This window comes from Dendropsophus ebraccatus, chromosome 9 (assembly GCF_027789765.1).
Source record: "Dendropsophus ebraccatus isolate aDenEbr1 chromosome 9, aDenEbr1.pat, whole genome shotgun sequence".
NCBI lineage: Eukaryota > Metazoa > Chordata > Amphibia > Anura > Hylidae > Dendropsophus > Dendropsophus ebraccatus.
The window spans coordinates 118,215,035-118,241,733 of NC_091462.1; the positions used below are offsets into that span (position 1 = coordinate 118,215,035).

Below are 26,699 nucleotides of genomic sequence, written 5' to 3' on the forward strand. Positions count from 1 at the left end.
GACGGCGTACAGATGTTAACCCTTGTGTGACTGGTAACAGCCGGTGATTACAGACGGCGTACAGATGTTAACCCTTGTGTGACTGGTAACAGCCGGTGATTACAGACGGCGTACAGATGTTAACCCTTGTGTGACTGGTAACAGCCGGTGATTACAGATGGCGTACAGATGTTAACCCTTGTGTGACTGGTAACAGCCGGTGATTACAGACGGCGTACAGATGTTAACCCTTGTATGACTGGTAACAGCTGGTGATTACAGACGGCGTACAGATGTTAACCCTTGTGTGACTGGTAACGGCCGGTGATTACAGACGGCGTACAGATGTTAACCCTTGTGTGACTGGTAACAGCCGGTGATTACAGACGGCGTACAGATGTTAACCCTTGTGTGACTGGTAACAGCTGGTGATTACAGACGGCGTACAGATGTTAACCCTTGTGTGACTGGTAACAGCCGGTGATTACAGACGGCGTACAGATGTTAACCCTTGTGTGACTGGTAACAGCCGGTGATTACAGATGGCGTACAGATGTTAACCCTTGTGTGACTGGTAACAGCCGGTGATTACAGACGGCGTACAGATGTTAACCCTTGTATGACTGGTAACAGCTGGTGATTACAGACGGCGTACAGATGTTAACCCTTGTGTGACTGGTAACGGCCGGTGATTACAGACGGCGTACAGATGTTAACCCTTGTGTGACTGGTAACAGCCGGTGATTACAGACGGCGTACAGATGTTAACCCTTGTGTGACTGGTAACAGCTGGTGATTACAGACGGCGTACAGATGTTAACCCTTGTGTGACTGGTAACAGCCGGTGATTACAGACGGCGTACAGATGTTAACCCTTGTGTGACTGTTAGCGGCTGGTGATTACAGACGGTGTACAGATGTTAACCCTTGTGTGACTGTTAGCGGCTGGTGATTACAGACGGCGTACAGATGTTAACCCTTGTGTGACTGTTAGCGGCTGGTGATTACAGACAAATCGGTCTAACCAAACTTTTGAGAAGTTTGCTCATCTCTAGTGCTGACCGCCTGGCACCAACTTCAAGCCGCAGGTGGAGAGCTGTATACTGTATATACTATATAGATATTTGATGTATCAGTGCAGTTCTGGGGTCACTGCCACACATTGACCCCCGATCTCTGATCTCCCCCAAAACCTCCAGTGAACAACGCACCCAGGACCCCCCAACTACAACAGCTGCAAACACTACAACTCCCAGCAACAAGGTGCTGGGACTGTCAAGGTGTCCTTTTAGAGTAATCTGAAGATCCACAATAATATGCAAAAAAATTACAAAAATATATATATATAAAAAAAACAAAAACTTAAAAAAAATCTTTTTGTCATTTTTTTTTATCCGCACAAATAATGCACATTATTAGAGCTGTGGATCTTCAGCTTTCTTGACAATTACCGGGGGCGGCCTAAGCAGCTCCGCAGCTTGGCACATGGCAATGCATAATGGATACAATTTGGGGAGAGCTGACGTTTTTCTGTTTCTATTGTCCTTTCAGAAACTACAACTCCCAGCATACCGTGAGGATGTCATAAGTGTAAGGCATTCTGAGAGTAGTAGTTCTTATTCACAGGGGAGATGTGGCCACAGATCAGTCCAGATGGGTCAGTATGTTGCTGCTGGTTCTTCATTGGTGGACCCAAGTACCCCAGTTCGGCAATGGGGCCGGCTCAGACTGCAGTACAGCACAGAGAACAGGGCCGGCTCAGACTGCAGTACAGCACAGAGAGCGCAGCCGCTTAGACTGCAGTACAGCCCAGAGAACGGGGCCAGCTCAGACTGCAGTACAGCACAGAGAATGGGGCCACTCAGACTGCAGTACAGCACAGAGAGCGCAGCCGCTTAGACTGCAGTACAGCCCAGAGAACAGGGACGCTCAGACTGCAGTACAGCACAGACAATGGGGCTGGCTCAGACTGCAGTACAGCACAGAGAATGGGGCCGCTCAGACTGCAGTACAGCACAGAGAATGGGGCCGCTCAGACTGCAGTACAGCACAGAGAACGGGGCCGCTCAGACTGCAGTACAGCACAGACAATGGGGCCGGCTCAGACTGCAGTACAGCACAGACAATGGGGCCGGCTCAGACTGCAGTACAGCACAGACAATGGGGCCGGCTCAGACTGCAGTACAGCACAGAGAATGGGGCCACTCAGACTGCAGTACAGCACGGACAATGAGGCCGGCACAGACTGCAGTACAGCACAGAGAATGGGGCCGCTCAGACTGCAGTACAGCACAGAGAATGAGGCCGGCTCAGACTGCAGTACAGCACAGAGAACGGGGCCGCTCAGACCGCAGTACAGCACAGAGAACGAGGCCACTCAGACCGCAGTACAGCACAGAGAACAGGGCCGCTCATATCGCAGTACAGCACAGAGAACTGGGCCGCTCAGACCGCAGTACAGCACAGAGAACGGGGCCACTCAGACCGCAGTACAGCACAGAGAACAGGGCCGTTCAGACTGCAGTACAGCACAGAGAACAGGGACGCTCAGACTGCAGTAAAGCACAGACAATGGGGTCGGCTCAGACTGCAGTACAGCACAGACAATGGGGCCGTCTCAGACTGCAGAACAGCACAGACAATGGGGCCGGCTCAGACTGCAGTACAGCACAGACAATGGGGCCGGCTCAGACCGCAGTACAGCACAGACAATGGGACCATTAGGACTGCAGTACAGCACAGAGAACGGGGCCGCTCAGACCGCAGTACAGCACAGAGAACGGGGCCGCTCAGACTGCAGTACAGCACAGAGAACGGGGCCGCTCAGACTGCAGTACAGCACAGAGAACAGGGACGCTCAGACTGCAGTACAGCACAGACAATGGGGCCGGCTCAGACTGCAGTACAGCACAGAGAACGGGGATGCTCAGACTGCAGTACAGCACGGACAATGGGGCCGCTCAGACTGCAGTACAGCACAGAGAACAGGGACGCTCAGACTGCAGTACAGCACAGAGAACGGGGATGCTCAGACTGCAGTACAGCACGGACAATGGGGCCGGCTCAGACTGCAGTACAGCACAGAGAACGGGGATGCTCAGACTGCAGTACAGCACGGACAATGGGGCCGCTCAGACTGCAGTACAGCACAGAGAACAGGGACGCTCAGACTGCAGTACAGCACGGACAATGGGGCCGGTTCAGACTGCAGTACATCATGGAGAATCCTCTGGTGGTCCGTGACATTTGGACTGTTTTAAGGTTTTCCCTGCATTTTTAGAAGCCAAATCCCAAGTGTAATAAAGTGGCCGGAGGGCGATGAGACAATCGCACAATGTTCTGGTCCGGTGACGCCGCCATGTAGGCCGAGCCCTTAGACCAGGGCAGTTTGTAGTTTCCCGCCTCTTCGCCTTCCAGCAGCCGTAGCTCTTACGTATTCATCTATAGAGAGGTATAGGATTCTGCAGGATCTGCTGTACTTTATTAACCTCTAATATTATATATAAAACAATAACAAATGACGGGGTGAAACATAAAACCTTTTTAAATAAAACAAAAAACTTTCAGCTTTCTGGAGAATCCTCTGACATACGGCCCAGAATCCAGGTTTTTCTTCCTTCTGGCATCTCACCACCCAGAATAAGACTATGGCGACTATACAGGAAATGATGTATACCTGCAGGAAAGGAAACCATCAGCAATCAGGGGGAATCCTGTCATCCACCGCTCTACCTGCAGAATATGGGGCAATGTGTCTGTCCGATCACTCATCTGTTATTAGTGTCTATGTATGATATAAGGCTCCGGAGATACATAGGGCCCGCATCATACCGGCCCCGATAAGTAGTGGCACACTGTCTGATTGTGCTCATAATAATGGTGCCATACTGTGCATAGCGACACCGCAATATAGAGACCATCCGACAGGCCGGAGGAGGAACCAGTGATATCACATCTGCCCACATATCAGTATAACCCGTCAGTAATAACCCATCAATAATAACCCATCATTATAACCAGTCAGTAATATAACCCACCAGTATAACCCATCAGTATAACCTGTCAGTAATAACCTGTCAGTATAACCCATCAGTATAACCCGTCAGTAATAACCCATCAATAATAACCCATCATTATAACCAGTCAGTAATATAACCCACCAGTATAACCCGTCAGTAATAACCCATCAGTATAACCCGTCAGTAATAACCCATCAGTAATAACCCACCAGTATAACCCATCATTGTAACCATCAGTAATAACCCGTCAGTAATATAACCCGTCATTGTTCAGTAGTAACCCATCATTATAACCAGCCAGTAATAACCTGTCAGTAGAACCCGTCATTGTAACCGTCAGTAATATAACCCGTCAGTAATATAAACCATCAGTATAACCCGTCAGTATAACCCGCCAGTAATAACCCGTCAGTGATAACCCGTCAATGATAACCTGCTAGTAATAACCCATTAGTATAACCCGTCAGTAATCACCCGTCATTATAACCTGTCAGTAATCACCCTTCATTATAACCCGTCAGTAATAACTCTTCTTACCCTGCGCAGTGTTTTCCTCGGAGCTGAAAAAGACAAAAGAAATTGCTGTAAGCAAATAATATTAGCAGAAGGAGATGACATGTATATAGTGCCGCCCTGTACCTGCTGATATGTACTGGTATATACACTGGTATACATTGTGTCAGATATATCAGAGAAGCATCACGTTACTGTCAGTCATCTCTCCTACCACTGCTGGTTCCTGTTACCTGAGCCCGGGCCCCTAGATACATCTCGTCTTCAGGAGTCTCATCCTGACAACTTCCTTCCATCCTGACTATATTACCGCTATATAAGTGCTGAGTCCTGTCAGTCCTATATAGGTTACAGAGGAGGGGTTGCTCCTTCAGGATTCTCATCTATTAGTAAAGCCTAGAGAGGCTATACGGAGTCTTCTCCACTGTGGAGGACCTGCTTCCTCCATGTATTACAGAGCCATAGCGTGGATTTCAGTGAGAAGTGTGTAATGCTGCATTTCACCAGTGGTGGAGCTGCATGAGGACAGAACCCTTCCTGAACAGACTGATAGAAGCCTATGTGAGCGGGCGGTCCCTCCTCACCTCTCCCACCAATCATCTTCTCTATCTGTCTCAGTTTTTCCACCATCTCTGGAGCCGGGCAGTCGGTGGTCAGAGTCCTTTTCTCCTCCACGGTGAAGCAGAAGAGCTCGGAGGCCAGTCGCTGTATACTGGGCTGGTGCTGGAGGATTCTGGTCCTGTGTCCACTGCCATCACCTTCTAGGTCATCGATCAACACAATTACGTTTTCTTTCCCTGAAACAAGTCATCTCAGTGAGTGGGTACAGAGGTGGAAAATGGACGACTGCAGGGGTCACGTAGAGCGGAGACACAGTGATACAAAGGCCTACACAGTCATGCAGTATACAGGTAATAGCGCTATACGGTGCCAACATTGTAATACCATGGAGGCCTAAATGATATCTCCAGAGCTGAGCTCCATACTGTAGTTTGGTACCAGAGCTGAGCTCCATAGTTTGGTACCAGAGCTGAGCTCCACAGTCTGTTACCAGAGCAGAGCATTATAGTTTGGTACCAGAGCTGAGCTCCATAGTTTGGTACCAGAGCAGAGCATTATAGTTTGGTACCAGACCTGAGCTCCATAATTTGGTACCAGAGCTTAGATGCTTAGCTCCATAGTTTGGTACAATGAATTCCACTGACCTTACTCTTGGTTGATGATAAATGCTCCAGCTCCTCATTGTAGAGGGAATCGGTGATGTACCAGAGCTGAGCTCCATAATTTGGTACCAGAGCTTAGATGCTTAGCTCCATAGTTTGGTACCAGAGCTGAGCTTCATAGTTTGGCACCGGAGCTGAGCTCCATAGTTTGGTACCAGACCTGAGCTCCATAGTTTGGTACTAGAGCAGAGCATTATAGTTTGGTACCAGACCTGAGCTCCATAGTTTGGTACCAGAGATGAGCTTCATAGTCTGGTACCAGAGCTGAGCTCCATAGTCTGGTACCAGAGCTGAGCTTCATAGTTTGGTACCAGAGTTGAGCTCCATAGTCTGGTACCAGAGCTGAGCTCCATAGTTTGGTACCAGAGTTGAGCTCCATAGTCTGGTACCAGAGCTGAGCTCCATAGTCTGGTACCAGAGCTGAGCTTCATAGTTTGGTACCAGAGTTGAGCTCCATAGTCTGGTACCAGAGCTGAGCTTCATAGTTTGGTACCAAAGTTGAGCTCCATAGTCTGGTACCAGAGCTGAGCTCCATAGTCTGGTACCAGAGCTGAGCTCCATAGTTTGGTACCAGAGTTAAGCTCTATAGTTTGGTACCAGAGCTGAGCTCCATAATTTGGTACCAGAGCTTAGATGCTTAGCTCCATAGTTTGATACAATGAATCCCACTGACCTTAATCTTGGTTGATGATAAATTCTCCAGCTCCTCATTGTAGAGGGAATCAGTGATGTACCAGAGCTGAACTCCATAGTTTGGTACCAGAGTTGAGCGTCATAGTTTGGTACCAAACTATGGAGGTCAGCTCTGGTACCAAACTATGGAGCTCAGCTCTGGTACCAAACTATGGAGCTCAGCTCTGGTACCAAACTATGACGCTCAACTCTGGTACCAAACTATGGAGTTCAGCTCTGGTACATCACTGGTACAAGAGCTGAGCTCCATAGTTTGGTACCAGAGCTGAGCTCCATAGTTTGGTACCAGAGCTGAGCTCCATAGTTTGGTACCAGAGCTGAGCTCCATAGTTTGGTACCAGAGCTGAGCTCCATAGTTTGATACCAGAGCTGAGCGTCATAGTTTGGCACCAGAGCTGAGCTCCATAATTTGGTACCAGAGCTGAGCTCCATAGTTTGGTACCAGAGTTGATCTGCATTGTTTGTATGCAGTGTGGAGACCCCCCCCCCCCCAGATCCCACTGACCTTACCCTTGGTTGATGATAAATGCTCCAGCTCCTCATCGTAGAGGGAATCGGTGACGTCTGTGATGTTGATTCGTCCTCTCTTTTTTGTGTGGTACAAGATGGCGAATGTGCAACTATTGATGCCCTCTATTATGTTAGCTAGACTCCTGTTAGATATGTAGACAGGGTAGATGTTCCTCACATGGTAGTTGGTGGACAGTCGAGTGGTCAACCATTGGTAGGAACTTTCATCATCCCGAGAGAAGATCCCAATGCTTACTGTACGCTGCTGGGAGGTCATGACTGGTGGAGGAGAAGGTACAATGAGATGACGGAGACTGGTGGAGGAAAAGATACAAAAAGATGGCGGAGACTGGTGGAGGAAAAGAATATTCCATGAATTGGGGGAGACTGGTGGAGGAGAAGATACAATGAGATGGAGGAGACTGGTGGAGGAGAAGATACAATGAGATGGAGAAGACTGGTGGAGGAGAAGCTACAATGAGATGGAAAAGACTGGTGGAGGAGAAGATACAATAAGATGGCGGAGACTGGTGGAGGAGAAGCTACAATGAGATGGAGAAGACTGGTGGAGGAGAAGATACAATAAGATGGAGAAGACTGTTGGAGGAAAAGAATATTCCATGAATTGGGGGAGACTGGTGGAGGAGAAGATACAATAAGATGGAGAAGACTGGTGGAGGAGAAGATACAATGAGATGGAGAAGACTGGTGGAGGAGAAGATACAATAGGATGGGGGAGACTGGTGGAGAAGAAGATACAATAAGATGGAGGAGACTGATGGAGAAAAAGACACAATGAGATGGGGAAGACTGGTGGAGAAGAAGATACAATGATATGGAGAAGACTGGTGGAGGAGAAGTTACAATAGGATGGGGAAGACTGGTGAAGGAGAAGATACAATGAGATGGAGAAGACTGGTGGAGGAGAAGATACAATGAGATGGAAGAGACTGGTGGAGGAGAAGATACAATGAGATTGAGAAGACTGGCGGATAAGAAGATACAATGAGATGGAGAAGATGGGTGGAGGAGAAGTTACAATGCGATGGAGAAGACTGGTGGAGGAGAAGATATAATAAGATGGAGGAGACTGGTGGAGGAAAAGATACAATAAGATGGAGAAGACTGGTGGATGAGAAGATACAATGAGATGGAGGAGACTGTTGACATATCTATGTAATATGGAGAAGACCTGCATACTTAGGGAGAACAACATACAGCAATATTATATGTAGGGAGCACAGCATATGGCAGTAATATATGTAGTGAGCACAGTGTATGGCAGTATTATATGTAGTGAGCACAGTATATGGCAGTATTATATGTAGTGAGCACAGTATATGGCAGTATTATACGTAGTGAGCACAGTGTATGGCAGTATTATATGTAGTGAGCACAGTGTATGGCAGTATTATATGTAGTGAGCACAGTATATGGCAGTATTATATGTAGTGAGCACAGTGTATGGCAGTATTATATGTAGCAGGGAGCACAGTATATGGCAGTATTATATGTAGTGAGCACAGTATATGGCAGTATTATATGTAGTGAGCACAGTGTATGGCAGTATTATATGTAGCAGGGAGCACAGTATATGGCAGTATTATATGTAGTGAGCACAGTGTATGGCAGTATTATATGTAGTGAGCACAGTGTATGGCAGTATTATATGTAGCAGGGAGCACAGTATATGGCAGTATTATATGTAGTGAGCACAGTATATGGCAGTATTATATGTAGTGAGCACAGTGTATGGCAGTATTATATGTAGCAGGGAGCACAGTATATGGCAGTATTATATGTAGTGAGCACAGTATATGGCAGTATTATATGCAGGGAGCACAGTATATGGCAGTATTATATGTAGTGAGCACAGTATATGGCAGTATTATATGTAGTGAGCACAGTGTATGGCAGTATTATATGCAGGGAGCACACTATGTGCCTGATGAGAGTGGTAGTCCCTGTATAGTCTGCAGTGGCATCTTTCTAGTCTCCAGTGTGTTCTCATATAACCATTATAAAGTATATAATGGGGGCTGTATATACTGGGGGTTGTAGTGTCAAACACATCAGTATATACTGGGGCTATAGTGTCACACACATCAGTATATACTGGGGTTGTACAGTCACACACATCAGTATATACTGGGGCTGTAGTGTCACACACATCAGTATATACTGGAGCTGTAGTGTCACACACATCAGTATATACTGGGGGCTGTAGTGTCACACATATCAGTATATACTGGGGGCTGTAATGTCACACACATCAGTATATACTGGGGCTATAGTGTCACACACATCAGTATATAATGGGGTTGTACAGTCAAACACATCAGTATATACAGGGGGCTGTAGTGTCACACACATCAGTATATACTGGGGCTGTAGTGTCACACATATCAGTATATACTGGGGCTGTAGCGTCACAAACATCAGTATATACTGGGGCTGTAGTGTCACACACATCAGTATATAATGGGGTTGTACAGTCAAACACATCTGTATATACTGGGGCTGTAGTGTCACACATATCAGTATATACTGGGGGGCTGTAGTGTCACACATATCAGTATATACTGGGGGCTGTAGTGTCACACACATCAGTATATACTGGGGCTGTAGTGTCACACATATCAGTATATACTGGGGCTGTAGTGTCACACATATCAGTATATACTGGGGCTGTAGTGTCACACATATCAGTATATACTGGGGCTGTAGCGTCACAAACATCAGTATATACTGGGGCTATAGTGTCACACATCAGTATATACTGGGGTTGTACAGTCACACACATCAGTATATACTGGGGCTGTAGTGTCACACACATCAGTATATACTGGGGCTGTAGTGTCACACACATCAGTATATACTGGGGCTGTAGTGTCACACACATCAGTATATACTGGGGGCTGTAGTGTCACACATATCAGTATATACTGGGGGCTGTAATGTCACACACATCAGTATATACTGGGGCTATAGTGTCACACACATCAGTATATACTGGGGTTGTACAGTCAAACACATCAGTATATACTGGGGCTGTAGTGTCACACATATCAGTATATACTGGGGCTGTAGTGTCACACACATCTGTATATACTGGGGGCTGTAGTGTCACACACATCAGTATATACTGGGGGCTGTAATATCACACACATCAGTATATACTTGGGGCTGTAGTGTCACACACATCAGTATATACTGAGGGCTGTAGTGTCACACATATCAGTATATACTGGGGCTGTAGTGTCACACACATCAGTATATACTGGGGCTGTAGTGTCACACACATCAGTATATACTGGGGGGGCTGTAGCGTCCCACACATCAGTATATACTGAGGGCTGTAGTGTCACACACATCAGTATATACTGGGGGCTGTAGTGTCCCACACTTCAGTATATACTGGGGTTGTACAGTCACACACATCAGTATATACTGGGGCTGTAGTGTCACACACATCAGTATATACTGGGGCTGTAGTGTCACACACATCGGTATATACTGGGGCTGTAGTGTCACACACATCAGTATATACTGGGGGCTGTAATGTCACACAAATCGGTATATACTGGGGCTGTAGTATCACACACATCGGTATATACTGGGGATGTAGTGTCACACACATCGGTATGTACTGGGGCTGTAGTGTCACACACATCGGTATATACTGGGGCTGTTGTGTCACACACATCGGTATATACTGGGGCTGTAGTGTCACACACATCAGTATATACTGGGGGCTGTAGTGTCACACACATCTGTATATACTGGGGCTGTAGTGTCACACACATCAGTATATACTGGGGGCTGTAGTGTCACACACATCAGTATATACTGGGGATGTAGTGTCACACACATCTGTATATACTGGGGGCTGTAATGTCCCACACATCAGTATATACTGGGGCTGTAGTGTCACACACATCAGTATATACTGGGGCTGTACAGTCACACACATCTGTATATACTGGGACTGTAGTGTCACACACATCAGTATATACTGGGGGGGCTGTAGTGTCACACATATCAGTATATACTGGGGCTGTAGTGTCACACACATCAGTATATACTGGGGGCTGTAGTGTCACACACATCAGTATATAAAGGGGGCTGTAGTATCACACACATCAGTATATACTGGGGCTGTACAGTCACACACATCAGTATATACTGGGGGCTGTAGTGTCACACACATCAGTATATACAGGGGCTGTAGTATCACACACATCAGTATATACTGGGGGCTGTAGTGTCACACACATCAGTATATACTGGGGGCTGTAGTGTCACACACATCGGTATATACTGGGAGGGCTGTAGTGTCACACACATCAGTATATACTGGGGGCTGTAGTGTCACACACATCGGTATATACTGGGGGCTGTAGTGTCACACACATCAGTATATACTGGGGGCTGTAGTGTCACACATCAGTATATACTGGGGGCTGTAGTGTCACACACATCAGTATATACTGGGGCTGTAGTGTCACACACATCGGTATATACTGGGGATGTAGTGTCACACACATCAGTATATACTGGGGCTGTAGTGTCACACACATCAGTATATACTGGGGGCTGTAGTGTCACACACATCGGTATATACTGGGGCTGTAGTGTCACACACATCAGTATATACTGGGGGCTGTAGTGTCACACACATCAGTATATACTGGGGATGTAGTGTCACACACATCAGTATATACTGGGGGGGCTGTACAGTAACACACATCACTATATACTGGGGCTGTACAGTCACACATCAGTATATACTGGGGCTGTAAAGTCACACATCAGTATATACTGGGGCTGTAGTGTCACACACATCGGTATATACAGGGGCTGTAGTGTCACACACATCAGTATATACTGGGGCTGTAGTGTCACACACATCAGTATATACTGGGAGCTGTAGTGTCACACACATCTGTATATATTGGGGGCTGTAATATCACACACATCAGTATATACTAGGGTTGTAGTGTCACACACATCTGTATATACTGGGGCTGTAGTGTCACACATATCAGTATATACTAGGGTTGTAGTGTCACACACATCATTATATACTGGGGATGTAGTGTCACACACATCGGTATATACTGGGGCTGTAGTGTCACACACATCGGTATATACTGGGGGGGCTGTAGTGTCACACACATCAGTATATACTGGGGCTGTAGTGTCACACACATCAGTATATACTGGGGATGTAGTGTCACACACATCAGTATATACTGGGGGGGCTGTAGTGTCACACACATCAGTATATACTGGGAGCTGTAGTGTCACACACATCTGTATATATTGGGGGCTGTAATATCACACACATCAGTATATACTAGGGTTGTAGTGTCACACACATCTGTATATACTGGGGCTGTAGTGTCACACATATCAGTATATACTAGGGTTGAAGTGTCACACACATCATTATATACTGGGGATGTAGTGTCACACACATCGGTATATACTGGGGCTGTAGTGTCACACACATCAGTATATACTGGGGGGGCTGTAGTGTCACACACATCAGTATATACTGGGGCTGTAGTGTCACACACATCAGTATATACTGGGGATGTAGTGTCACACACATCAGTATATACTGGGGATGTAGTGTCACACACATCAGTATATACTGGGGCTGTAGTGTCACACACATCAGTATATACTGAGGCTGTAGTGTCATACACATCAGTATATACTGGGGGCTGTAGTGTCACACACATCAGTATATACTGGGGGCTGTAGTGTCACACACATCAGTATATACTGGGGCTGTAGTGTCACACACATCAGTATATACTGGGGATGTAGTGTCACACACATCAGTATATACTGGGGGCTGTAGTGTCACACACATCGGTATATACTGGGGGCTGTAGTGTCACACACATCAGTATATACTGGGGATGTAGTGTCACACACATCAGTATATACTGGGGGCTGTAGTGTCACACACATCAGTATATACTGGGGGCTGTAGTGTCACACACATCTGTATATACTGGGGCTGTAGTGTCACACACATCAGTATATACTGGGGGCTGTAGTGTCACACACATCAGTATATACTGGGAGCTGTAGTGTCACACACATCTGTATATATTGGGGGCTGTAATATCACACACATCAGTATATACTAGGGTTGTAGTGTCACACACATCTGTATATACTGGGGCTGTAGTGTCACACATATCAGTATATACTAGGGTTGTAGTGTCACACACATCATTATATACTGGGGATGTAGTGTCACACACATCGGTATATACTGGGGCTGTAGTGTCACACACATCGGTATATACTGGGGGGGCTGTAGTGTCACACACATCAGTATATACTGGGGCTGTAGTGTCACACACATCAGTATATACTGGGGATGTAGTGTCACACACATCAGTATATACTGGGGGGGCTGTAGTGTCACACACATCAGTATATACTGGGGCTGTAGTGTCACACACATCAGTATATACTGGGGATGTAGTGTCACACACATCAGTATATACTGGGGATGTAGTGTCACACACATCAGTATATACTGGGGCTGTAGTGTCACACACATCAGTGTATACTGAGGCTGTAGTGTCATACACATCAGTATATACTGGGGGCTGTAGTGTCACACACATCAGTATATACTGGGGGCTGTAGTGTCACACACATCAGTATATACTGGGGCTGTAGTGTCACACATCAGTATATACTGGGGATGTAGTGTCACACACATCAGTATATACTGGGGGCTGTAGTGTCACACACATCGGTATATACTGGGGGCTGTAGTGTCACACACATCAGTATATACTGGGGCTGTAGTGTCACACACATCAGTATATACTGGGGGCTGTAGTGTCATACACATCAGTATATACTGGGTGCTGTAGTGTCACACACATCAGTATATACTGGGGGCTGTAGTGTCACACACATCAGTATATACTGGGGCTGTAGTGTCACACACATCAGTATATACTGGGGATGTAGTGTCACACACATCAGTATATACTGGGGGCTGTAGTGTCACACACATCGGTATATACTGGGGGCTGTAGTGTCACACACATCAGTATATACTGGGGCTGTAGTGTCACACACATCAGTATATACTGGGGGCTGTAGTGTCACACACATCAGTATATACTGGGGGCTGTAGTGTCACACACATCTGTATATACTGGGGCTGTAGTGTCACACACATCAGTATATACTGGGGGCTGTAGTGTCACACACATCGGTATATACTGGGGCTGTACAGTCACACATCATTATATACTGGGGCTGTACAGTCACACATCATTATATACTGGGGGCTGTAGTGTCACACACATCAGTATATAAAGGGGGCTGTAGTGTCACACACATCAGTATATACTGGGGCTGTAGTGTCACACACATCAGTATATACTGGGGCTGTACAGTCACACATCAGTATATACTGGGGCTGTAGTGTCACACACATCAGTATATACTGGGGGCTGTACAGTCACACACATCAGTATATAAAGGGGGCTGTAGTATCACACACATCAGTATATACTGGGGCTGTACAGTCACACACATCATTATATACTGGGGGCTGTAGTATCACACACATCAGTATATAAAGGGGGCTGTAGTGTCACACACATCAGTATATACTGGGGCTGTAGTGTCACACACATCAGTATATACTGGGGCTGTAGTGTCACACACATCAGTATATACTGGGGCTGTAGTGTCACACACATCAGTATATACTGGGGGCTGTACAGTCACACACATCAGTATATACTGGGGGCTGTAGTGTCACACACATCAGTATATACTGGGGCTGTAGTATCACACACATCAGTATATACTGGGGCTGTAGTATCACACACATCAGTATATACTGGGGGGGCTGTAGTATCACACACATCAGTATATACTGGGGGGGCTGTAGTGTCACACACATCAGTATATACTGGGGCTGTAGTATCACACACATCAGTATATAAAGGGGGCTGTAGTATCACACACATCAGTATATACTGGGGCTGTAGTGTCACACACATCAGTATATACTGGGGGCTGTAGTGTCACATACATCAGTATATACTGGGGCTGTAGTATCACACACATCAGTATATAAAGGGGGCTGTAGTATCACACACATCAGTATATACTGGGGCTGTAGTATCACACACATCAGTATATAAAGGGGGCTGTAGTGTCACAAACATCGGTATATACTGGGGCTGTAGTGTCACACACATCAGTATATACTGGGGCTGTAGTGTCACACACATCAGTATATACTGGGGGCTGTAGTGTCACACACATCAGTATATACTGGGGCTGTAGTGTCACACACATCAGTATATACTGGGGCTGTAGTGTCACACACATCAGTATATACTGCTCCTACCAGTCCCCAGGTCTCTCTCTTACCTCATGGACGGGTGTGGATGGATCAGTGTGACTTCTGCTGTATCTCAGGGTTGTACAAGGCCCCGATCCTGAGTGTGAGTGCAGACTGGATGCAGGAAGAGCCGAGCTCAGAGCCGCCTGCTGGGAAGAGAAAGTGAAAGTGTCCCAGCAATCTGTGTACTGCACACCGTACAGTAATCCAGGGCCTCACAGAGCACAGCGGGGCCCTACAGAGCCTCACAGAGCACAGCGGGGCCCTACAGAGCCTCACAGAGCACAGCGGGGCCCTACAGAGCCTCACAGAGCACAGCGGGGCCCTACAGAGCCTCACAGAGCACAGCGGGGCCCTACAGAGCCTCACAGAGCACAGCGGGGCCCTACAGAGCCTCACAGAGCACAGCGGGGCCCTACAGAGCCTCACAGAGCACAGCGGGGCCCTACAGAGCCTCACAGAGCACAGCGGGGCCCTACAGAGCCTCACAGAGCACAGCGGGGCCCTACAGAGCCTCACAGAGCACAGCGAGGCGTCACAGAGCACAGCGGGGCCCTACACACAGAGCACAGCGGGGCCCTACACACAGAGCACAGCGGGGCCCTACACACAGAGCACAGCGGGGCCCTACAGAGCCTCACAGAGCACAGCGGGGCCCTACACACAGAGCACAGCGAGGCCCTACAGAGCCTCACAGAGCACAGCGGGGCCCTACAGAGCCTCACAGAGCACAGCGAGGCCCTACAGAGCATCACAGAGCACAGCGGGGCCCTACAGAGCCTCACAGAGCACAGCGGGGCCCTACAGAGCCTCACAGAGCACAGCGGGGCCCTACAGAGCCTCACAGAGCACAGCGAGGCCCTACACACAGAGCACAGCGGGGCCTCACAGAGCACAGCGGGGCCCTACACACAGAGCACAGCGGGGCCCTACACACAGAGCACAGCGGGGCCTCACAAAGCACAGCGGGGCCCTAAAGAGCCTCACAGAGCACAGCGGGGCCCTACACACAGAGCACAGCTGGGCCCTACACACAGAGCACAGCGGGGCCCTACACACAGAGCACAGCGGGGCCCGACACACAGAGCACAGCGAGGCCCTACAGAGCATCACAGAGCACAGCGGGGCCCTACAGAGCCTCACAGAGCACAGCGGGGCCCTACAGAGCCCCACAGAGCACAGCGGGGCCCTACAGAGCCTCACAGAGCACAGCGGGGCCCTACACACAGAGCACAGCGGGGCCTCACAGAGCACAGCGGGGCCCTACACACAGAGCACAGCGGGGCCCTACACACAGAGCACAGCGGGGCCTCACAAAGCACAGCGGGGCCCTAAAGAGCCTCACAGAGCACAGCGGGGCCCTACAGAGCCTCACAGAGCACAGCGGGGCCCTACAGAGCCTCACAGAGCACAGCGAGGCCCTACACACAGAGCACAGCGGGGCCTCACAGAGCACAGCGGGGCCCTACACACAGAGCACAGCGGGGCCCTACACACAGAGCACAGCGGGGCCTCACAAAGCACAGCGGGGCCCTAAAGAGCCTCACAGAGCACAGCGGGGCCCTACACACAGAGCACAGCTGGGCCCTACACACAGAGCACAGCGGGGCCCTACACACAGAGCACAGCTGGGCCCTACACACAGAGCACAGCGGGGCCCTACAGAGCCTCACAGAGCACAGCGGGGCCCTACAGAGCCTCACAGAGCACAGCGGGGCCCTACAGAGCCTCACAGAGCACAGCGGGGCCTCACAGAGCACAGCGGGGCCCTACAGAGCCTCACAGAGCACAGCGGGGCCCTACAGAGCCTCACAGAGCACAGCGGGGCCCTACAGAGCCTCACAGAGCACAGCGGGGCCCTACAGAGCCTCACAGAGCACAGCGGGGCCCTACAGAGCCTCACAGAGCACAGCGAGGCGTCACAGAGCACAGCGGGGCCCTACACACAGAGCACAGCGGGGCCCTACACACAGAGCACAGCGGGGCCCTACACACAGAGCACAGCGGGGCCCTACACACAGAGCACAGCGGGGCCCTACACACAGAGCACAGCGGGGCCCTACACACAGAGCACAGCGGGGCCCTACACACAGAGCACAGCGGGGCCCTACAGAGCCTCACAGAGCACAGCGGGGCCCTACACACAGAGCACAGCGAGGCCCTACAGAGCCTCACAGAGCACAGCGGGGCCCTACAGCGCCTCACAGAGCACAGCGAGGCCCTACAGAGCATCACAGAGCACAGCGGGGCCCTACAGAGCCTCACAGAGCACAGCGGGGCCCTACAGAGCCTCACAGAGCACAGCGGGGCCCTACAGAGCCTCACAGAGCACAGCGAGGCCCTACACACAGAGCACAGCGGGGCCTCACAGAGCACAGCGGGGCCCTACACACAGAGCACAGCGGGGCCCTACACACAGAGCACAGCGGGGCCTCACAAAGCACAGCGAGGCCCTAAAGAGCCTCACAGAGCACAGCGGGGCCCTACACACAGAGCACAGCTGGGCCCTACACACAGAGCACAGCGGGGCCCTACACACAGAGCACAGCGGGGCCCTACACACAGAGCACAGCGAGGCCCTACAGAGCATCACAGAGCACAGCGGGGCCCTACAGAGCCTCACAGAGCACAGCGGGGCCCTACAGAGCCCCACAGAGCACAGCGGGGCCCTACAGAGCCTCACAGAGCACAGCGAGGCCCTACACACAGAGCACAGCGGGGCCTCACAGAGCACAGCGGGGCCCTACACACAGAGCACAGCGGGGCCCTACACACAGAGCACAGCGGGGCCTCACAAAGCACAGCGGGGCCCTAAAGAGCCTCACAGAGCACAGCGGGGCCCTACACACAGAGCACAGCTGGGCCCTACACACAGAGCACAGCGGGGCCCTACACACAGAGCACAGCGGGGCCCTACAGAGCCTCACAGAGCACAGCGGGGCCCTACACACAGAGCACAGCGGGGCCCTACACACAGAGCACAGCGGGGCCCTACACACAGAGCACAGCGGGGCCCTACACACAGAGCACAGCGGGGCCCTACAGAGCCTCACAGAGCACAGCGGGGCCCTACACACAGAGCACAGCGAGGCCCTACAGAGCCTCACAGAGCACAGCGGGGCCCTACAGAGCCTCACAGAGCAGGGGCTGTAATGTCACACACATCAGTATATACTGGGGCTATAGTGTCACACACATCAGTATATAATGGGGTTGTACAGTCAAACACATCAGTATATACAGGGGGCTGTAGTGTCACACACATCAGTATATACTGGGGCTGTAGTGTCACACATATCAGTATATACTGGGGCTGTAGCGTCACAAACATCAGTATATACTGGGGCTGTAGTGTCACACACATCAGTATATAATGGGGTTGTACAGTCAAACACATCTGTATATACTGGGGCTGTAGTGTCACACATATCAGTATATACTGGGGGGCTGTAGTGTCACACATATCAGTATATACTGGGGGCTGTAGTGTCACACACATCAGTATATACTGGGCTGTAGTGTCACACATATCAGTATATACTGGGGCTGTAGTGTCACACATATCAGTATATACTGGGGCTGTAGTGTCACACATATCAGTATATACTGGGGCTGTAGCGTCACAAACATCAGTATATACTGGGGGGGCTGTAGTATCACACATCAGTATATACTGGGGTTGTACAGTCACACACATCAGTATATACTGGGGCTGTAGTGTCACACACATCAGTATATACTGGGGCTGTAGTGTCACACACATCAGTATATACTGGGGCTGTAGTGTCACACACATCAGTATATACTGGGGGCTGTAGTGTCACACACATCAGTATATACTGGGGGCTGTAATGTCACACACATCAGTATATACTGGGGCTATAGTGTCACACACATCAGTATATACTGGGGTTGTACAGTCAAACACATCAGTATATACTGGGGCTGTAGTGTCACACATATCAGTATATACTGGGGCTGTAGTGTCACACACATCTGTATATACTGGGGGCTGTAGTGTCACACACATCAGTATATACTGGGGCTGTAATATCACACACATCAGTATATACTTGGGGCTGTAGTGTCACACACATCAGTATATACTGAGGGCTGTAGTGTCACACATATCAGTATATACTGGGGCTGTAGTGTCACACACATCAGTATATACTGGGGCTGTAGTGTCACACACATCAGTATATACTGGGGGGGCTGTAGCGTCCCACACATCAGTATATACTGAGGGCTGTAGTGTCACACACATCAGTATATACTGGGGGCTGTAGTGTCCCACACTTCAGTATATACTGGGGTTGTACAGTCACACACATCAGTATATACTGGGTCTGTAGTGTCACACACATCAGTATATACTGGGGCTGTAGTGTCACACACATCGGTATATACTGGGGCTGTAGTGTCACACACATCAGTATATACTGGGGGCTGTAATGTCACACAAATCGGTATATACTGGGGCTGTAGTATCACACACATCGGTATATACTGGGGATGTAGTGTCACACACATCGGTATGTACTGGGGCTGTAGTGTCACACACATCGGTATATACTGGGGCTGTAGTGTCACACACATCGGTATATACTGGGGCTGTAGTGTCACACACATCAGTATATACTGGGGGCTGTAGTGTCACACACATCTGTATATACTGGGGCTGTAGTGTCACACACATCAGTATATACTGGGGGCTGTAGTGTCACACACATCAGTATATACTGGGGATGTAGTGTCACACACATCTGTATATACTGGGGGCTGTAATGTCCCACACATCAGTATATACTGGGGCTGTAGTGTCACACACATCAGTATATACTGGGGCTGTACAGTCACACACATCTGTATATACTGGGACTGTAGTGTCACACACATCAGTATATACTGGGGGGGCTGTAGTGTCACACATATCAGTATATACTGGGGCTGTAGTGTCACACACATCAGTATATACTGGGGGCTGTAGTGTCACACACATCAGTATATAAAGGGGGCTGTAGTATCACACACATCAGTATATACTGGGGCTGTACAGTCACACACATCAGTATATACTGGGGGCTGTAGTGTCACACACATCAGTATATACAGGGGCTGTAGTATCACACACATCAGTATATACTGGGGGCTGTAGTGTCACACACATCAGTATATACTGGGGGCTGTAGTGTCACACACATCGGTATATACTGGGAGGGCTGTAGTGTCACACACATCAGTATATACTGGGGGCTGTAGTGTCACACACATCGGTATATACTGGGGGCTGTAGTGTCACACACATCAGTATATACTGGGGGCTGTAGTGTCACACATCAGTATATACTGGGGGCTGTAGTGTCACACACATCAGTATATACTGGGGCTGTAGTGTCACACACATCGGTATATACTGGGGATGTAGTGTCACACACATCAGTATATACTGGGGCTGTAGTGTCACACACATCAGTATATACTGGGGGCTGTAGTGTCACACACATCGGTATATACTGGGGCTGTAGTGTCACACACATCAGTATATACTGGGGGCTGTAGTGTCACACACATCAGTATATACTGGGGATGTAGTGTCACACACATCAGTATATACTGGGGGGGCTGTACAGTAACACACATCACTATATACTGGGGCTGTACAGTCACACATCAGTATATACTGGGGCTGTAAAGTCACACATCAGTATATACTGGGGCTGTAGTGTCACACACATCGGTATATACAGGGGCTGTAGTGTCACACACATCAGTATATACTGGGGCTGTAGTGTCACACACATCAGTATATACTGGGAGCTGTAGTGTCACACACATCTGTATATATTGGGGGCTGTAATATCACACACATCAGTATATACTAGGGTTGTAGTGTCACACACATCTGTATATACTGGGGCTGTAGTGTCACACATATCAGTATATACTAGGGTTGTAGTGTCACACACATCATTATATACTGGGGATGTAGTGTCACACACATCGGTATATACTGGGGCTGTAGTGTCACACACATCGGTATATACTGGGGGGGCTGTAGTGTCACACACATCAGTATATACTGGGGCTGTAGTGTCACACACATCAGTATATACTGGGGATGTAGTGTCACACACATCAGTATATACTGGGGGGGCTGTAGTGTCACACACATCAGTATATACTGGGAGCTGTAGTGTCACACACATCTGTATATATTGGGGGCTGTAATATCACACACATCAGTATATACTAGGGTTGTAGTGTCACACACATCTGTATATACTGGGGCTGTAGTGTCACACATATCAGTATATACTAGGGTTGAAGTGTCACACACATCATTATATACTGGGGATGTAGTGTCACACACATCGGTATATACTGGGGCTGTAGTGTCACACACATCAGTATATACTGGGGGGGCTGTAGTGTCACACACATCAGTATATACTGGGGCTGTAGTGTCACACACATCAGTATATACTGGGGATGTAGTGTCACACACATCAGTATATACTGGGGATGTAGTGTCACACACATCAGTATATACTGGGGCTGTAGTGTCACACACATCAGTATATACTGAGGCTGTAGTGTCATACACATCAGTATATACTGGGGGCTGTAGTGTCACACACATCAGTATATACTGGGGGCTGTAGTGTCACACACATCAGTATATACTGGGGCTGTAGTGTCACACACATCAGTATATACTGGGGATGTAGTGTCACACACATCAGTATATACTGGGGGCTGTAGTGTCACACACATCGGTATATACTGGGGGCTGTAGTGTCACACACATCAGTATATACTGGGGATGTAGTGTCACACACATCAGTATATACTGGGGGCTGTAGTGTCACACACATCAGTATATACTGGGGGCTGTAGTGTCACACACATCTGTATATACTGGGGCTGTAGTGTCACACACATCAGTATATACTGGGGGCTGTAGTGTCACACACATCAGTATATACTGGGAGCTGTAGTGTCACACACATCTGTATATATTGGGGGCTGTAATATCACACACATCAGTATATACTAGGGTTGTAGTGTCACACACATCTGTATATACTGGGGCTGTAGTGTCACACATATCAGTATATACTAGGGTTGTAGTGTCACACACATCATTATATACTGGGGATGTAGTGTCACACACATCGGTATATACTGGGGCTGTAGTGTCACACACATCGGTATATACTGGGGGGGCTGTAGTGTCACACACATCAGTATATACTGGGGCTGTAGTGTCACACACATCAGTATATACTGGGGATGTAGTGTCACACACATCAGTATATACTGGGGGGGCTGTAGTGTCACACACATCAGTATATACTGGGGCTGTAGTGTCACACACATCAGTATATACTGGGGATGTAGTGTCACACACATCAGTATATACTGGGGATGTAGTGTCACACACATCAGTATATACTGGGGCTGTAGTGTCACACACATCAGTGTATACTGAGGCTGTAGTGTCATACACATCAGTATATACTGGGGGCTGTAGTGTCACACACATCAGTATATACTGGGGGCTGTAGTGTCACACACATCAGTATATACTGGGGCTGTAGTGTCACACATCAGTATATACTGGGGATGTAGTGTCACACACATCAGTATATACTGGGGGCTGTAGTGTCACACACATCGGTATATACTGGGGGCTGTAGTGTCACACACATCAGTATATACTGGGGCTGTAGTGTCACACACATCAGTATATACTGGGGGCTGTAGTGTCATACACATCAGTATATACTGGGTGCTGTAGTGTCACACACATCAGTATATACTGGGGGCTGTAGTGTCACACACATCAGTATATACTGGGGCTGTAGTGTCACACACATCAGTATATACTGGGGATGTAGTGTCACACACATCAGTATATACTGGGGGCTGTAGTGTCACACACATCGGTATATACTGGGGGCTGTAGTGTCACACACATCAGTATATACTGGGGCTGTAGTGTCACACACATCAGTATATACTGGGGGCTGTAGTGTCACACACATCAGTATATACTGGGGGCTGTAGTGTCACACACATCTGTATATACTGGGGCTGTAGTGTCACACACATCAGTATATACTGGGGGCTGTAGTGTCACACACATCGGTATATACTGGGGCTGTACAGTCACACATCATTATATACTGGGGCTGTACAGTCACACATCATTATATACTGGGGGCTGTAGTGTCACACACATCAGTATATAAAGGGGGCTGTAGTGTCACACACATCAGTATATACTGGGGCTGTAGTGTCACACACATCAGTATATACTGGGGCTGTACAGTCACACATCAGTATATACTGGGGCTGTAGTGTCACACACATCAGTATATACTGGGGGCTGTACAGTCACACACATCAGTATATAAAGGGGGCTGTAGTATCACACACATCAGTATATACTGGGGCTGTACAGTCACACACATCATTATATACTGGGGGCTGTAGTATCACACACATCAGTATATAAAGGGGGCTGTAGTGTCACACACATCAGTATATACTGGGGCTGTAGTGTCACACACATCAGTATATACTGGGGCTGTAGTGTCACACACATCAGTATATACTGGGGCTGTAGTGTCACACACATCAGTATATACTGGGGGCTGTACAGTCACACACATCAGTATATACTGGGGGCTGTAGTGTCACACACATCAGTATATACTGGGGCTGTAGTATCACACACATCAGTATATACTGGGGCTGTAGTATCACACACATCAGTATATACTGGGGGGGCTGTAGTATCACACACATCAGTATATACTGGGGGGGCTGTAGTGTCACACACATCAGTATATACTGGGGCTGTAGTATCACACACATCAGTATATAAAGGGGGCTGTAGTATCACACACATCAGTATATACTGGGGCTGTAGTGTCACACACATCAGTATATACTGGGGGCTGTAGTGTCACATACATCAGTATATACTGGGGCTGTAGTATCACACACATCAGTATATAAAGGGGGCTGTAGTATCACACACATCAGTATATACTGGGGCTGTAGTATCACACACATCAGTATATAAAGGGGGCTGTAGTGTCACAAACATCGGTATATACTGGGGCTGTAGTGTCACACACATCAGTATATACTGGGGCTGTAGTGTCACACACATCAGTATATACTGGGGGCTGTAGTGTCACACACATCAGTATATACTGGGGCTGTAGTGTCACACACATCAGTATATACTGGGGCTGTACAGTCACACACATCAGTATATACTGGGGCTGTACAGTCACACACATCAGTATATACTGGGGCTGTACAGTCACACACATCAGTATATATTGCTCCTACCAGTCCCCAGGTCTCTCTCTTACCTCATGGACGGGTGTGGATGGATCAGTGTGACTTCTGCTGTATCTCAGGGTTGTACAAGGCCCCGATCCTGAGTGTGAGTGCAGACTGGATGCAGGAAGAGCCGAGCTCAGAGCCGCCTGCTGGGAAGAGAAAGTGAAAGTGTCCCAGCAATCTGTGTACTGCACACCGTACAGTAATCCAGGGCCTCACAGAGCACAGCGGGGCCCTACAGAGCCTCACAGAGCACAGCGGGGCCCTACAGAGCCTCACAGAGCACAGCGGGGCCCTACAGAGCCTCACAGAGCACAGCGGGGCCCTACAGAGCCTCACAGAGCACAGCGGGGCCCTACAGAGCCTCACAGAGGCACAGCGGGGGCCCTACCGAGCCTCACAGAGCACAGCGGGGCCCTACAGCGCCTCACAGAGCACAGCGGGGCCCTACAGAGCCTCACAGAGCACAGCGAGGCGTCACAGAGCACAGCGGGGCCCTACACACAGAGCACAGCGGGGCCCTACACACAGAGCACAGCGGGGCCCTACACACAGAGCACAGCGGGGCCCTACAGAGCCTCACAGAGCACAGCGGGGCCCTACACACAGAGCACAGCGAGGCCCTACAGAGCCTCACAGAGCACAGCGGGGCCCTACAGAGCCTCACAGAGCACAGCGAGGCCCTACAGAGCATCACAGAGCACAGCGGGGCCCTACAGAGCCTCACAGAGCACAGCGGGGCCCTACAGAGCCTCACAGAGCACAGCGGGGCCCTACAGAGCCTCACAGAGCACAGCGAGGCCCTACACACAGAGCACAGCGGGGCCTCACAGAGCACAGCGGGGCCCTACACACAGAGCACAGCGGGGCCCTACACACAGAGCACAGCGGGGCCTCACAAAGCACAGCGAGGCCCTAAAGAGTCCTCACAGAGCACAGCGGGGCCCTACACACAGAGCACAGCTGGGCCCTACACACAGAGCACAGCGGGGCCCTACACACAGAGCACAGCGGGGGCCTACACACAGAGCACAGCGAGGCCCTACAGAGCATCACAGAGCACAGCGGGGCCCTACAGAGCCTCACAAGCACAGCGGGGCCCTACAGACCCCACAGAGCACAGCGGGGCCCTACAGAGCCTCACAGAGCACAGCGAGGCCCTACAGCACAGAGCACAGCGGCCTCACAGAGCAGCACGGGCCCTACACCAGAGCACAGCGGGGCCCGACACACATGAGCACAGCGGGGCCCTCACAAAGCACAGCGGGGCCCTAAAGAGCCTCAACAGAGCACATCGGGGGCCCTCACACAGAGCACAGCTGGGCCCTACACACAGAGCACAGCGGGGCCCTACACACCAGAGCAGCAGCGGGGCCCTACAGAGCCTCACAGAGCACAGCGGGGCCCTACACACAGAGCACAGCGGGGCCCTACACACAGAGCACAGCGGGCCCTACACACAGAGCACAGCGGGGCCCTACACACAGAGCACAGCGGGGCCCTACAGAGCCTCACAGAGCACAGCGGGGCCCTACACACAGAGCACAGCGAGGGCCCTACAGAGCCTCACAGAGCACAGCGGGGCCCTACAGAGCCTCACAGAGCACAGCGAGCCCTACAGAGCATCACACAGAGCACAGCGGGGCCCTACAGAGCCTCACAGAGCACAGCGGGGCCCTACAGAGCCTCACAGAGCACAGCGTGCCCTACAGAGCCTCACAGAGCACAGCGGGGCCCTACACACAGAGCACAGCGGGGCCTCACAGAGCACAGCGGGGCCCTACACACAGAGCACAGCGGGGCCCTACACACAGAGCACAGCGGGGCCTCACAAAGCACAGCGGGGCCCTAAAGAGCCTCACAGAGCACAGCGGGGCCCTACACACAGAGCACAGCGGGGCCCTACACACAGAGCACAGCGGGGCCCTACACACAGAGCACAGCGGGGCCCTACACACAGAGCACAGCGGGGCCCTACAGAGCCTCACA

At 49.6% G+C, this 26,699-nt stretch overlaps 1 protein-coding gene across 2 annotated transcripts; it reads right to left on the reverse strand.

Annotated features, from left to right (window-relative positions):
* Positions 1-3,433: 3,433 nt before the first annotated feature.
* On the reverse strand, positions 3,434-24,875 carry LOC138801672 (uncharacterized). Of its 2 annotated transcripts, none has more exons than XM_069984727.1 (6): positions 24,740-24,875; positions 15,374-15,490; positions 6,938-7,216; positions 5,096-5,308; positions 4,536-4,558; positions 3,434-3,655 (listed from the first exon to the last, which is right to left on the reverse strand). In XM_069984727.1, exons 3-6 carry the CDS (start codon positions 7,212-7,214, stop codon positions 3,476-3,478), a joined length of 693 nt encoding a protein of 230 aa, XP_069840828.1. In that variant the 5' UTR covers positions 7,215-7,216; positions 15,374-15,490; positions 24,740-24,875; the 3' UTR covers positions 3,434-3,475. The 2 variants fall into 2 exon arrangements, with proteins under 2 accessions (XP_069840828.1, XP_069840827.1); XM_069984726.1 differs by having other exon boundaries at positions 15,374-15,493.
* Positions 24,876-26,699: the final 1,824 nt, after the last annotated feature.

Bases quoted from the DNA above. Each gene is read 5' to 3' on its own strand.
- LOC138801672 (XM_069984727.1), bottom strand. From the start codon at position 7,214: ATGACCTCCCAGCAGCGTACAGTAAGCATTGGGATCTTCTCTCGGGAT. The intron at 5,309-6,937 runs GTAAGGTCAGTG...GACTTGTTTCAG, and splicing joins GCATTTATCATCAACCAAGG to GGAAAGAAAACGTAATTGTG. The intron at 3,656-4,535 runs GTAAGAAGAGTT...CCTTTCCTGCAG, and splicing joins CGAGGAAAACACTGCGCAGG to GTATACATCATTTCCTGTAT.